The following is a 16,586-nucleotide window of genomic DNA, read 5'->3' as shown; positions in this document are numbered from 1 at the left end:
TGAAATACCCACCTGGAGAAGTGAAAAAACAGATTGACAGAGTCAAAAAAAAGTACCCAGACTTGAACTACTTCAAGACAGGCCCAAAAGAGAAAACAACAGAATTCCACTTGTTATCACCTACAGACCACAACTTAAATCCCTTCAACTCATCATCAACCATCTACAACCTATCCTGGAAAATGACCCCTAACTCAGAGGCCTTGGGGGAAAGGCAATACTCGCTTACAGACAACCCCCAACCTGAAACAAATTATTTCCGGTAACCTCGCCACACACCTCCATTTAAAAGTATCCAGGAACCCACCCCTGCAATCAGTCCCGGTGCCAACACTGTCCACACATATACACAAGCGATTTCATCACTGGACCCAAGCACATCAGCCACCCCATCAGAGACTCATTTAACTGCACATCCACTAATGTGATCTATACCATCAAATGCCAGCAATACCCCACTGCCATGTATATTGCCAAACTAAACAGTCTCTAGAGTAGGGGTTCCCAATCTGGGGTACGCAAAACTTGTTAAGGGGGTACGAGGAATATTTGGTAAATAACTAATTATCCTAACTGAAATATTCCAAAAGTAGTAGTGTTAGTGAAAAAAGTTGTGGATTCTAGAGTCTAGAATTTATTTCCTTTCATATCGAATAGGGTAGTGGGCCCCAATGTGGTGCCCGTGGGCGCCATGGTGCCCGCCGGGGCATTTGTGTGCGCCTGCCGAATGATCCAGGCTGGCCCCGGGCGCGTGGGTGGCCGCGGCCCCACCCCCGGGCACGTGGCGTGTGGGTGGCCCCGCTCCCAGGCGCCCAGCAGCCCCAAAAGGCTGGGGACCACTGGAATAGGGGGTATGGGAAGGTTTACTAAAAGCTAAGGGGGTACAGGGACCAAAAAAGGTTGGGAACCCCTGCTCTATGGGAAAGAATTAATGGACACAAATCCGATATCTAAAAAGGCAACAGAAAAAAACCAGTTGGAGAACACTTTAATCTTCCTGGACACTCATTAATGGATCTCCAAGTTGCTGTTTCCTTTCAGACCAATTCCACAAGCCAAATACACAAAGAAAGGTTGGAACTTAACTTCATTCATTCACAAGTTTAATTCTCATGCAAATGGTATGAATCATGATATTGGATGGCTCACACATTATCAACCAAACAATCAAGGTACCGCACCTGATATCTGTATAGAATCTGGTGTTGGTCATCTTCCTTTCCAAGTGCCAACTAATGGTTTTTATCAGCCTCTTGTAATTATTTAGTCTTTAAAGTGCTACCAGACTATTAGTTGTTTTTTTAAGTCTTTCCTGTTACAGACTAACTCAGCTATCTCTCTTATGCTTATCTTCTTACTGTCTCTTCTTTCTTCCTCCCCTCCATTTCCTTTGTAGGTCTAGTTTTTCAGGAAATAAAGTTATTGTATCATAAAAATAAAGAAATAAGCAGCGCTTCAAGATGTTGGAAGTATATAGTAAAATTATAGGCAAGAAAACATGACCAAAAAGATTTAAAATATCTACAAGTTTAGAGCAAAACCAATGAAAGTATCTAAACTCAAAACAAAATTAAGTAGGTTTAAGTTATTGGTTAATTATGTTACCTTACAATACTTTCCAAAGCTTGTCCTTATCAATATAGTTGAGGAAAAGTATAATGAAAAGCAGACCGTTACTTTCCACTTGACTTTGTGTAGTATTACCAGTTGAAAGCATCTAGCTATCTCAGATTCTGATCATTTTCAGAAAAAAAAAATCTACAGATAGAGCTGGCTAGAAAACCAGATTTCTGTTTTGTGAAAAAAAATGGAGATTTCAAAATTTGTTTTCATTTAACATCAGAAGAAAAATGAGACCTTCTCCCTGTAGCATTATGGCTTTGGTACTCATCTGGGATATGAGAAACCTAGATTCAATCCCTGCTCTGAATAAAATACAGGTCTATGTAGCACTTTAAAGACTAACAAGATGGTTTATTAGATGATGAGCTTTCGTGGGCCAGACCCACTTCTTCAGATCAAATAATGGAAGAAAATAGTCACAACCATATATACCAAAGGATACAATTTAAAAAAAAATGAACCCTTTGGTGTATATGGTTGTGACTATTTTCTTCCATTTTTTTTAAATTGTATCCTTTGGTATATATGGTTGTGACTATTTTCTTCCATTATTTGATCTGAGGAAGTGGGTCTGGCCCACGAAAGCCCATCATCTAATAAACCATCTTGTTAGTCTTTAAAGTGCTACATAGACCTGTATTTTGTTTCAGCTACACCAGACTAACACGGCTACATTTCTACCACTGCTCTGAATAAATGTACCCAAGCTAATGGCTACTCTAGGGGGATAGCCAAGCCTTCTCTCTCTCGCTTGGCAAGAAAAAAAATGTAATTGAATCATATGATAACACTCTTCCCATTTCACTAGTATCTCAGGAGGATGTTAAACTGCAGTTTCTAAAGTTAGAAATTTTTAAATCAGCAGATCTGGATAATTTGAATCCATGAATTTTAAAAGAGCTGACTGAGGCACTAAGTGATTGTTACTGTTGATCTTCAGCAGTGGGGAAGCTCCAGAAGACTGGAAGAAAACGAATGCCGTGAAATTTTTTTTTAAAGGATAAATAGAATGACCCAGGTAATTACAGGCCTGTCAGTCTGACATCACTTCTGGGCAAGGAAATGAAACAGCTGTTAGGGGACTAGATTCATAAAGAATTAAAGAAGGGTAATGTAATTAATGTCAATCAGCCTGGTCACGTGGAATATAGATCCTGTTAAAATAATTAGATTTTTTTAATGACCCTATAAGTTTGGATGATAAACTTTTGTAACACTGTTGTAATATACTTAGACATTAGATAAGGTGTTTGATTTGGAATTGCACAACGTTTTCATTAAAAAATTAAAACCATATAAAATTAACAAAGATAAGTTCTTGGTGTTGCAATATTTAAGATTTAAGTCAATGACCTAGAAGAAAATATAAAACCATCACTACTAAAGTTAGCGGATGATTTAAAAATTAAGGAAGAGGTAAATAATGAAGATAGATCAATGAAAGAATGCAAACTGGATCTCTTCGTAAATAAGGCACAAGCAAATGTAAATGTATACATCCAGAAACAAAGAATGTAGGTTATACTTACAGGATAGGGAGCTCTGTCCAGGAAAGCAGTGACTTAAATATATTTGAGCTCCCAGTGTGATGCTGTGGCCAAAAGGGCTAATGCAGTGCTTGGATACATAAATGGCAGTATTCTGAGTAGGAGTAGAGAGGTTATTTTACCTCTCTATTTGGCATTGATGTTGCTGCTGCTGCTGCTAGAATACTGTGTCCATTTCTAGTGTCGACAATTCAAGAGGAATGTTGACAAATTGCAGAGGATTCAGAAAAGAGCCATGCAAATGATTAAAGAATTAGAAAACATAGTAATAGTTATAGACTCAAGCTCAATCTATTCATTTTAACAAAGAGAAGGCTAAGGGGTGACTTAATTATAGTTTATACCTACCTATTTAGGGAACAAATATTTGATAATGGGCTCTTCAGTCTAGCACACAAAGATGTAACACGATACAATGGCTGGATGCTGAAGAGAGATAAATTCAGACTGGAATACGGTACAAGACTTTTAAAAAGTAAGGGTAATTAGCTATGAGAATGTATTTTAAAGAATTAGTTTCGGGGAAAGTCTCTGACCTGTGCGTCGGAATCTATGAACCTCCCTCAATATTCATTGTTGGACTGAAAAAACCTTCCTGGCATAAATTTAATTTTCTCAAAATGTTTCAGTTTCAACAAATGTATTTTTGCATAATGTTTTATCAAAACATTCCTAATCATGCATAGCTGCAAAGACTTCTATGCAGAAACGTTTCCATCAAAACCAGAATGACAATACTGAATTCATTTCCACCTATGTACTTAAGTGTTTTTCAGGTTGTGGCCTTTCACTGCAAACAATTTAAGTCCTACTTTCATTATATGTCCCTTAAAATTCTTTCTGTCCTTCAAAAAAGACATTATGTTTTTAAACAGTAAGTCACTTTTCTGAGTGGAATTCACCCTTCAAAGGGAAAAAAAATCCCCACAGGATTTTGGTTAGAAATTATAGTTTTTCTACCTAGATTTTTAAGAAAACAGTCTCATTTTCTAAGAGCTTCAAACAACTCTTTATTCTTTTGTATTATCTGTATATAATCACCATTTGTGAAAAGATCATGCAAGATGCCTTAGCACTTCTGTCCCACACTATACTATAGAAGAGCACGAAATTATATTTGTAACAAGCTAGTTCAGGATAAATTTAGGCATACAGATCTCAAAGATTACCTGAAAATATTTTTTAAAAGAAATATTTAAAGGTGTAAGTATCAGGACACATGTTTAATGTTTAACACATTCATTTACTAAGACTGCACACATTATATATGCAGTTTTGTTCTCATTTAACCATCTGCAAATGCAACCACTAACTGCATACAAAATTAGGCACACAACAGCGTATCTAAATTTTCTGAATATTTAGATTTCAAGTTCCAGACAAACTGCAGAATTTGCAGTTTAAAAGAAAACATTTCATTTGTAAAATCAATAATTGTGCAATTGAATTGGTGATTCAAAATGAGATGCCATTTCATAGCCAATTTTTCAGAATTTAATTAAATTTTTATTGTGTAGAAAACAAAGCTGATCTCTGGAGCTTGCCTATTCAATTCACTTCACCTTTCACAACTAGGGTCTTGGAGATCCAGGCATGAGGGGGCTGATTTTCTTTTTAACTCACTGCCAAACTCCCCCAATATTTGGGAAAAATCCAACCATTCTGGGTGAGATTTATATAGAAGCCTAAGGTGTGTGGCACTAAAATCCCAGATTTAGGTGCTGAACTCTCTTAGGCACCTTTGCAAATCCCAACCCCTCTGACTATTTCAGGGAATGCCACCGAAATAGCTGCTGATAGTTCTACAGCTGCAACAAGTTCTGTCTTAAGTTTATTTTCAGAAGCTGAGCTAACTACTCCACTAAACAATCAATATAACCTCTATCCACACATCTATCGAGTGATATAAAATTCTAAAATCTTCTAAGATTTACCCTTGGTAAGTACAAAATGCAAACATATGTGACTAATGTTTTATCCTTAATTTATTTCTATTTAATTCATTAATAGTTTTCTCTATGGCATTCATCACCACAGTGAGTCAGCTTCTTGAAACTTTCATGGGTGTGTTCCTTCAACATGAAGGAAAAGTAGCATTATTCACTATAGTTTACCTTTTGGGAACTCAAGAACGGAAAGATTACGAGAGCTGGCTAAACGAGAACTGGAGTTGCTTACCTTAACCCGACCTTATGAGTCTAGTGTCAGTAAGGCTAAGGCCAGGTCTATGAGAAATAAATACATTGAAATTAACAGGGTCCTTATCTGAAGTATTAACAGTATGAAACTGATCCAAGGGGGAAAAGGTTCCATGCTTAACTCTTATGGAGCATTTGGGCTCAAGTGTTTTTAAATGGGTTTCACAACAGTTTTGCTGAAAGGGAATAAAAAGGATCTGAATATATTTTAGTTATCTAAACCTTTCTAGTTATATTATAAGACAGGTAGACATAACCACTGGAAGAATAGGAACATGTGAATAAACTTAAAAATAAAGGGAAAAAAGAAGAGACTTACTTGAGGTGAATATGAAGAAAGTGCAAGTTTTATAGGATACCCTAAAAGTTGATGGCAGTCAACCTTTAGAGCCTTAGGAGATGAATAAGAATAAAACCAAAGGATGCCCCAGTCTACCTCTCACAGGGTGAATGTGCCCATCACCTTTCCAAACAAAACTCAATTTCATTTGCAAGATATAGGGAACTGTTAATTACTCAATAATTCCACAGCCCATAACATTTCAGCATTTTTCAAAGATTTGCCTTAGATTAATTTCTTTTTAAAGAAACAAAAATGTTTAAATTCCATTAAACAAAAAAGTCTTGTAAGTTGATGCAGAAATGGGCTATTCAAAACGATGATGCAGACTCCACAACTATATATAACTGCAAGGTCAAAGTCCCAGAAGGGAATCTTGCTTATAGATAATTGTTTGTTTATCACAGGTCTCACTGAGAAGACTGACAATGGTAATTACTTAACCTACAAGAAAGGAAAATACCTATCAAGGATAAGTATCAGCCAATCCACATCCTGTCAAAGAACTTCCCAATAAGAAACTGGTCCATTAAATCTCTCTATATAATCAACATATATTAAAGGGAAAGAAAAGAATGCAGTAGGAAGAAAATAACTTTAACCAACAGTTATCAGTAAAAAGTTGTCCCTTGTTTTATGGCTCTCCCATCCTATCAGAGACTGACAAGTGAGGTAGCAAGTAGTGTAGCAAAGAAGGCAGACAAACTTAAATGTGCCACTTGAAACATTTTCCAGCTAATTATGTTCTTGGAAGCTGACAGGTGTTAAGTGGTAAAGCTGGATAAATCCACATCCAGAAGACAAAAGTGGCCACCTTGTCAAGTTGAATGACTAGTGCCCCATGTCAAAAAATTATGCTCCAGCCAACGTGATATTTAACACATTTAGGATGGGAATGTTTGGTCAAGTCACATGGCAAAATTATATAGATAGAGTGACACAGATAGATATGTTTTTATTTACTTAAAATGATTTTAGAGGTCCCTGTTGCTACAACAGTCAAAATATAATGTTTTAACTCCCTGATATTATTTGTGGGTCAGACAAAACTTTGGGCAGGGAAAGATTTATGTAGAAGAGGTATGAATAACTCGTTTCTAAGAAAAAGGCTCAGAGCACTAGGAAGGCAAGTTGAAAGATTTGCTATGTGGAAATAAGAATGAACCTTAAAAATTAGGGGCTAAGGAAAAGAGGTGATCACAAAATATCTGTGGGAAAACGTCTGTAACGACAAGGGCTACAGTACCTTAAAACATCTGGTACTGAATAAGACCTTAAGAGAATGATTAGAAGCCAAACCATTTTATCCTTTTGTTCCCAGGACAATATTTTAAGTTACATGTTTTTAGATTTTTTTCAGAATCTTAGGCTACATCTAGACTGCACTGCTCCGCGTGCAAGGAATGCGTCCACTTTTTCGGAAGAGTTTTCAAAAAAGCGGATGCGCTCTTTCAACATCCCTGTAAACCTCATTCTACGAGGAAGACAGGATGTGCTGAAAGAGCACTTTTTCCAAACTTTGGTGCCATGTAGACACACCAAATTTCGGAAATATTTCTTTCAACAGTAAAGGGGGGGGGACCTCACAATTTGTGTACTGCAAATTGCATTTCTTTTTGCAATTGATGTTTGGATTGTAGATCTAACCTTTGGGTTCTGATCAAGACTCTCTCTCAGCCTAACTTAAAGAATTGTTTTCATATTTGCGTTCAATGACTCAGCTTCTTCAGCCAACAGTCTCAACTACATGCATTCTTCCTTCAACAGTCCTGAAGACTTGTGCATTCTAGACATTGATAACATCTAAGTTCATTTTTCCATGTCTTTTCCAAGGACTTCGTCAATTCAAGAGACTACAAGTAGGATCTTAATATCTAGATGCTGGCACAAGACCTCTTCTGGAAATAAATGCAGAGGAGAAAGCTAAAAGTAATTAACTGATTACAGTAGCACTTACATTCCTGACAAAAGAAATTTTGCACTCATACGCATTTGTTGTTGTAAACCTAAAACAGAATAGATCAATCATTGGTATATACAAATCTCCAGTTTTGCCTACAAAAGAACAGTAGTGCACATCAACATGTTGCACACATCAACTGGCTGCATGGATCCTGCTGGCATACAAAGTTCCTTAATGCACAATGATGTAGCCCTGTTTGAAACAAGCAATCATCAGTGTAATTTGGGAACTCTTGGTGTGCATCAGTAGGATCCACAAGGCCAGTTAGTCTTCAACATACTGGCAGGCACAAGAAATTATACCTTAGCTGGTACATGCCAACACACTGTAAAGACAAGCCCCAAAAGTCCACAAACGAAATGCTTCTGTCACTAGATAAAGAGCACTTCACATAAGTAAGCAGAGTTTTGACAAACAAGTAGTTGAAAATGACCACACTCTTATCCATGGGACCTCAGGAACAGTTTTATTTGCGCTGACCAGATTTAACTAATTTTTAACCAGAAACTGTGAAGAAATTGATAACTCATCCAACAGATTCTGGAGAACTGAAATTGCAGATGTGAATGCTGGGGGAAACAGTAATTTGCTTCTATAGATAGATACTGCATAGAAATAGGCCTACTGTTTAAGAGTTTTTAAGAAAAGGTCTATGAAGAACAGCAAATATACAAAGAAGAACATTCTTGACAACAAGATTGTAATACAAATTAATAAAAACCCAAAGTGGAATCTCACTCCTTATATCCTTTTATTTCTACCTAATTACATACAAAATATGTCACTCATCCTTTGATAGTCCCTGCAGCGTTTATGGTCATTAGGGAAGGAAGGAGATGGTATTTCAGTCCTAATCAATCTCTTTTATTTTGTTTGTCTTTGTCATAACCCATAACCTTATAGTTATTTGAATACAAGTTTAACTTATTAGCAAAGTTCCTTGAAAGTCTAAGGAAGAACTTTCTGCACATTACAGACATCAGTCCCAAATTTCTCAGATTCTTAACACACTTATAAAAATATTACATTGTCAAGGAAAAGTTAGTTGATTATTATGACCAATAGGCAAACACTTTTTCCACCTTCATTTATATAATCTTCACATCAATTTCTTTGGCCATCACATCTGATTAGATATGAAAACATAATACAAGGCTTCTCATTAGGACCTGGTAGAAATTCTGACTTTTCAAATTTCATTATATACAACCTATAGTAGAAGTATAAACTATACATTTCAAAAAGAGAAACAGGCAGTTACGATTAACTGCATATTCCATATGGCAATAATTTCATTACAAAGGGTAAAACTCAGCTTCCTTATTTTACTAGATAATTTACAAGTAATTTCCTTATATGGCTGGAGAGAAAGCACTTATGCATCCTTTGAAGATGAAAGTAAATTGGCTCTGAAACAGAAATTACTGTTACTAACTGCTGTCATAAAAGCCTAGCACTAGCAATTATTACAACTTCCCTTTTATATCAAAGATACTGCATTCTCTCATTGAGAAATCAGGAAAGGTGTCTGTTAAAGCTACATAAATTAACAATGTACCTTAATGGGAAGAGAAAAAAACCCAAATGGACTAGAAGATAAATAGGGCTTTTAACTCTTTTGAAAATGTTTAACATGACATCAGATTATTAATCATGCTCCAGTATGAATGTTCTAGATAGGTATTAATTCAAAGCCATTTATCAATGTATCCAGAGATCAGATGCAAGTGTGCTAAAATTGTGAAATACTAAATATATTTTGGCTAACTAACTGCTTCATTTGCCTTAGTGCCAATTCTGATCTTATGCTACTAAAGAATAATTGGTCTCATAAAATCTAGACCAAACTTGTGCCACTATATGGTGTGTTTCACATTTCAGAAAGTATCTACACTTCAATTAAAAAGAGCATATCCAGATGCTCATTACACAAAATAAATCTCAATCATTTTGAAAGATTCTTTTGGTTCTAGAAACACTCTTTTTTTTTTTTTTTTTTTAAAGAAAATTTCTGGAAACAGCAGACTTTCCGACAAGCAATCCCTTCTAAGGGTGCCTACTACATGAAGGAAAACAGCAATGAGAGTTATAATCAACTGGTTTTTATGGGTCTGATCAACACCGAGAGCTGGTTTTATTCTTTTAAAGTATTTCACAATCATTCTGTTAAATCTTTAAAATACTCAAAATAACAAAAAAAGGCAACTTAGCATATTCAAACTATTTTAAGATGAAGTACAGAGGTTTAACATAAGACTCTTGCAAATAAACATAGGTTTTGTATACCTCACCACTTCTGTCAGTAAAATTCTGGTTGGCCCTATGTGTGGAAAAAAACCTGCATACCCCTTTCAGAGAGGTAGCCGTGCTAGTCTGTTTCAGAAAAAAAAACAACAAGGAGTCAGGTGATGCTTTAAATGTATTAGAGCATAAGGTTTCCTGAGCTACAGCTCACTTCCTTAGATGCTGAAGGGAAAAAAAGAGGGATTCAGATATGCGAGTGTGACAACAGTGCTAATTAAATCCAAATAGATGTGGCTCATCTCCAACAGTGGTGAGAAGGTGAAAGTACCTGAATGGAAAATCACCTATTATAATGCGAGAACCACTGATGTGTTTATTAGATGTTGGTTCAGGGTGTCAAACTTGCATATGGACTCCAGTTCAGCAGTTTCTCTCTTGCAGTCTGTTTTTGAAGTTTTTCTGTTTGAAAATGGCAACTTGCAAGTCCAAAACTGTGTGCCAATATGCCATGAAGTGCAAGACACAACTATAATATCCATTTGAACAGATTAAAGGCAAATAATTAATTCTATTGCCATATTTCAGCAAAGGAAAAAACATATTAAACAGGATTAGCTAATGCCCTCTACAAATGATGGATTTCAGCTATAATTTACAAGAGAAATTTGAGAAACCTATGTAGCACTTTAAAGACTAACAAGATGGTTTAATAGGTGAGGAAGTGCGTCTGGCCCACGAAAGCTCATCACCTATTAAACCATCGTTAGTCTTTAAAGTGCTACATCGTTTTTCCTTTTGTTTCAGCAAGATCAGACTGACACGGCTATCTCTCTAATACTAGAGAAATTTGAGACTTCTTTCCAATACGGAAAGAAACAGCATCACTGCCTAACATGAAAGAAACTTTTTAGAATCAGTAGGATATATTAATGGTGTATTTCAAGGAATAAACGTATGACTAAGTATGTACACAACATAGGAAAATTACTTACTAACACTATACTAAATGGCCCTCAAAATACATAAGCATGACAAGTATGGTAAAAAATTCTGTTTATTGGCATTCATTAATTTCTCAACACTGACAAAAGATTAATATATTGTGCCTGAGGATGTTTCTGCAGCACTATAAAAGAGAATGACTTCAAAACATCTGGAGCTGATTTAAGTTTCCATGCTAGGTCTAACGATTTGGAAACTTAATTTAATTTCCTGCAGATTTTATGAGGGGCTAGCTAACATCTATTTTTAGAAATACATGTGTGCTTTCACAAATAGCTAATGTATATTAAGAGTTCATTAGCCACTTCTAATTTCACCACATTCAAACATAGTTAGATAACACTGGCTGGTATTAAATGCTAGATTATCAACAGTTTCATTTCTAGACCCTGAGCTGTTTTTATATTAATCAACTAAAGACCTTCTATTTCCTTTTAGCTGAAGTCAAATGTGAGTGGTGCTGTATTTACAGGGCTTCATGCAAAGCGAACCTTATACTTTTCATAAAAAATACAGTCACCAGATAATCATTAATTGTTCAAAAGCTAGACATATGTAGTTCTGTTTTTCCTGACAGAATTTTACATTTAGAATTTATAAATCACACTCTTAAGTGTCATATAGATATTTTTATAAGCTGGTTTCAATCTTTCTTAAAGCCTTTTATTTATGACTTTGATATTTTATCAATGCCGGTTAACACAAGAGCAACAAAATAAAAAGTTAATTGATTCAATAATACTATATAGAAGTTCAAACATGCAAGTGCTCTGACATAAAAAATTAAAGCTTTGTTTTAAAAATATAGCCACAGAGCTTAAAGGAAATACTGCACTGGACCCTAATGTTGCCATTAGTCCCTCCTGCTGGTGATGTTTTCCAGGCAGTGGTCCTGGACAGAATATAAACCGAGACTCAGACCAATTTAACTTTCTGTGGCTGAGTTGTCCGACTGATTCATTTTTCCCTATTTCTGATTGACGCGTCACAAATATTCTAACTAAAATGGCCTAGTCCTTTCTCATATTCAATTCACTTACGCTATAAAGTTCAAAGTTTTACATTTATATTTATTTCTTATTGACTTGAATCACATCTGAAGGATTTCCACATTTTTATATACTGAATGATCTCAGGATTGAAGGCTCTAAGAACTGAACCATTATCACAGTCCTACCTAGAACATTGCCTGAAGGCACTTCTTCCAGATCCTCCAATTCTCTTCCCATCAGCAAATATAAATTCTCTAATGTACAGCAAGCCATATGAGGTATTGTTGGAAGATCATCTGCAGCAGAACAATCTGACGGTAACTAGGCACAAAGAAAAATAATCAATGTTAGATATTTATCCCTAAGTAAGTGCTATTAACATGGTTCTGAAGTAACTCCAGAACTGAAAAAAAAAACCACATACCTATAGCAATGTTTAGTTTAATAAAAGTTATCTGATAAAATAATTGTATTTACACTCATTTCTAAATAAAAATAGAGCAGAAACGGGGTTTGTATTTTTAGAAAGACATAGCAGCAAGAGTATCATGTTATTTGTTAATTTTTGGAGGGCATATTTATCTCAAAACATTTTTAATTTTATTTGTAAAACAAATATTTTCATAAGTAATAAATTAGCTTTTATAAATACAGTTTCAAAATACTAAAAGCCAATTCATTTACTAGTATTTCATCTACCCTATAAGGAAAAGATTTCCTTCCTTATAATTTTCTTGAGATCTTCCAAAGGTCTAGATCAGTGGTCCCCAACCATTTGGGGTTGCCGGGCGCCAGGGGGTGTGGCCGTTCGCCCACCGGGCACCCGGGGCGGCCCTCCCCGCCCCCCCATAGCCGCATTCCTGGGACCAGCGCTCTCCCCTCAAGCGTCGCGTGCCCGGGGCCGGCGCTGACGCTCTCTCCCTCCCCCTCCCCCAAGTGCCGCGCGCCCAGGGCCGGCGCTGACGCTCCCCCTTCCCCCCCAAGCGCCGCGCGCCCGGGGCCGGCGCTGGCGCTCTCTCCCCCAAGCGCCATGCGCCCGGGGCCGGCGCTCTCTCCCCTCCCCCAAGCGCCGCGCGCCCGGGGCCGGCGCTGGCGCTCTCTCCCTTCCCCTCCCCCATGCGCTGTGGGGGGGTTAATCCGCGGCGCCCCCGGGGCTGGCGCTCATCGTGCACCACGCGCCCGGGGCCGGCTCTGGCACCGCGCATGCGCCACGTGCAGGGGGCCAGGCCAGCCCTGAGCACTTGGCGGGTGCAGACAAATGCCCCCGCGGGCGCCATGGTGTTGGGGACCACGGGTCTAGATACTGGAGTCAGCAGTGGAGACAGTACTCAAACTATTCTGGAAATGGTAACTCTGAATATACAGAATGAGATTGTTGACTCAGCACAGCTGAAACTTCAAAATGTATCAAAGGCCACCTTCTCTCCAACATACTTGAAACATATGCCTTCAAACAAAATACTAGAATATAAGGAGATGTAATCTGGGGGCACGTGTTCACTTGTCACCCCAGAGATTGACATTCTGGTGTTCGATTTAGCAGGTTTAATATAAACCTGTAAGCTCCAGCCAGCACCTGTAGTCCTCTCAATTGCAAGGAGTAAGGGAAGCTGACAGGAACATTTGCTCCCATCGGCTTCCTACTGTGTGCCAAGTTTGGAGTTGCATACCGTAAGCCGATCTTCCGAGTCTAGTGTAGACTTGGTCTGAGAGTAATGAAATCTGGACTGGAATAGAAAAGCTTAAAGAAGAAAAAAGTTACCAAACAGGAAAAGTTGCAATCTTCTGTGTCAATTCAGGCAGTATTTATGAAGACATTCTGTTTGAACACCATGCTTACGGAACTCAAATATTCAAGTGACCTCCAATTTATGGGTGTCTAATTTCAGACTTGTAAAGTTTGTGTTTTGTAAGTCCAGAGCACTACTAATTTCAGCTTCAACTAAAATCAATATGAGTTTCAAAAGTTCAGCACTTCTGCAGATTAGGTAATAGCTGTCAGGAGCTAGACAACAAAAATCAGCTGTCACTTTTGAAAATTCAGGCCTAATTCTATAATGCATTACAGTTTGAAGTGAAGCTTAAGCAATTATATTAAATAGCAATGTCTCCACTTTCTCCGTTCTAGAAGAGACCATTGATCAAGTAGACTGATCTCAAAGATTTTATCATTTCCTTTCAACTAATGCAGTAAGCCTCTCAGAGGAATTGTTTTAACCAATTAGGTAAAATAGACTTGGCAGAGCACTCATGCAGAATGAACATACTCTCTGTCATTCTTGATAACACAAGCTAACTCATGCCCCCTAGTAATATACAAACAGTGCAATTTGGCTTCCTAAGTGTTACTCAGATAGGACAAAATAGGGTAAAAAAACCTTGTCATGCCTGAAATACAAGGAATTGACTTTTGGCAAGAGTATGGAAGAATCCTGATACTATCTTATCCAAAGTAAAAAAATATGGATGCATCAGAGGAATGAAAGTTCACTAATTTGCATAGCTGAGCAGACATCTATTACAAACAAACCTCCTCCAGAGTTTCAAAGCCTCTCTAAATGCTTTCTAAGGAACATGCTCGGTTAGTATGCTTCCTGCTGGGAGATGGGGAAGCATTAATGAGCAAACAGGGTGAAGAGTGAGAGGAAATGGAGCACAGTTCGGCTTTGAAGGATGCGAGCTGAAAAGAATACACAAAAGAATGCAAGCGGGTGAGACTCTCTAGTTTCCTCCCTGTGAGCATATGTGCCACTGAAGGAGGATCACAACACTGATGACTGGGAAACCATTCATACCTCCCTCAAAAGCAGCTTCGTCAGCTGCAAATTATGGAGTTTCCAAGACCAACAAAGTTGAGAGAGATGGAAGAACAGAACTGGAAAGAAATTTTATTTCTTTGGTCTTCTGTATCAGCTGCTTGAGATGTTATATAGTCCACCCATGGGAGGCTGAGAAACTGCTTTCTGCAAGTAGAATCCCTTGCTCCTTAGCTCCTGAGGAACCCCCTTCCACTGTCCCTATGTTGAGGAGCAATTGCATCTCCCAGATAAGGGTTACTTGTGAGAAGGGTCCCAGAAGAAGGGGAAGAGAGCGGGAGGAAAGGAAGGAGCAGAATTAGAGAGAATATGCCCCTTCTACCACGCAGTGAACCCAGTGGTCTAATGTTATTCAGGACAATTCACAGTACAGGCAGTCCCCGGGTTACGTACAAGATAGGGACGGTAGGTTTGTTCTTCAGTTGAATCTGTATGTAAGTCGGAACTGGCATCAGCCGCTGCTGAAACTGATCAGTTTCAACAGCCGCTGAATCTGGACACCAGTTCCACTTACATACAGATTCAAGGAGTCCCCAAGTCAGCTGCTGCTGAAACTGATCAGCAGCTGATTTCAGGAAGCCCAAGGCAGAGTAACTCTGCCTCGGGCTTCCTGTAGTCAGCCGCTGGTCAGTTTCAGCAGCGGCTGACTTTGGGATGCCTGGGGCAGAGCAGCTCGGGTGCTGCTGGCTTGGTCCAGTAGCGTGGCCGCTCCTCGGAGCTAATGGACCAACCCAGCAGCAACCCAGCTGCTCTGCCCCAGGCATCCTGATTCAGCCACTGCTGAAACTGATCAGCAGCTGAATCAGGACGCCTGGGGCAGAGCAGCTGGGGTGCTGCCGGGTTGGTCCAGTAGCGCCAAGGAGCGGTGCTGCGGGACCAACCGGCAGTGCCCCACCTGCTCTACCACAAGCCCCCGGCTTTGCTCCATGTCTCCCTGGTCTGCTGGGGGGGCACTAGCTGCGTCCCCCCCCCCCCCCCCCCCCGCAGACCAGGGAGACGTGGAGGAAAGCTGCGGAGGACCCGGGCCGAACCGTGGCGCTTCCAGATCAGCGCCGCGGTCCGGCCCGGGTCCTCCGCGGCTTTGCTCCACGTCTCCCTGGTCTGCAGACCAGGGAGACGCTGAGCCAAGCCACGGAAGACCCAGGCAGACCCGCGGCTTCCAGATCAGCTGAAAGCGCTGCGGGTCCGGCCCGGGTCCTCCGCCGCTCTGCTCAGCGTCTCCCTGGTCTGCAGACCAGGGAGACGCTGAACAAAGCGGCGGAGCACCCGGCTGGACCCGCGCCGCTTCCAGCTGATCTGGAAGCAGCCGCGGGTCCGGCCCCCGGTGCTCCGCCGCTTTGCTCCCGCCAGCAGACCAGGGAGACGGGGAGCAGCTTTTCTCGCCCCGGAGAAGGCGGGCGGCAGGACCAGGCGTCCCGCTGCTCTAGTTCTCCCGGGCGAGAAATCCCCGTTCGTAACTGTGGATCCGACATAAGTCGGATCCGCGTAACTCGGGTACTGCCTGTAGAAGAGGAATAGTTGATTCATACAGCAAAGGGAAGGATCTGATGTTACAGCTGGTTCACTGTTTTCAGGAACATCTTCAGAAGGCCTGCTTTGAGCTCGACAATGGTTTGGTTGGGTCCTGGCCCTTTCTGGGGATGAGAAGGTCTGTACCTGCCATTTCTACCCCTCCTTTAACACAAGTCCTATCTAAGGGTATGTCTACATTTGCACCCTAGTTCGAAATAGGGATGCAAATGCAGGCATTCGAAATAGTCAATGAAGCGGGGATTTAAATATCCCGTGCTTCATTAGCATGATCTCGCCGGCGCGCTAGTTCGACTCCCTGGTTCAAATCAGCTGTGAGTCGAACTAGCGT

General features: G+C 39.6%; 1 protein-coding gene across 3 annotated transcripts in view; it reads right to left on the bottom strand.

The window, feature by feature from the left end:
• The window catches only part of EFL1 (elongation factor like GTPase 1), a 183,045-nt gene that overhangs the window by 113,437 nt on the left and 53,022 nt on the right, over positions 1-16,586 (bottom strand). For all 3 annotated transcript variants that reach the window (XM_006139255.5, XM_089782057.1, XM_075897120.2), the window contains exon 15: positions 12,095-12,230. In XM_006139255.5, coding sequence (XP_006139317.3) covers positions 12,095-12,230 — 136 coding nt within the window. The remainder of the gene's footprint in view (positions 1-12,094; positions 12,231-16,586) is intronic.

This window comes from Pelodiscus sinensis, chromosome 14 (genome assembly GCF_052426305.1).
Source record: "Pelodiscus sinensis isolate ZL-2025 chromosome 14, ASM5242630v1, whole genome shotgun sequence".
Classification (NCBI taxonomy): Eukaryota; Metazoa; Chordata; order Testudines; family Trionychidae; genus Pelodiscus; species Pelodiscus sinensis.
Note: the sequence above shows the minus strand (reverse complement) of the source record. Positions and strands in the feature narration are given on the sequence as shown.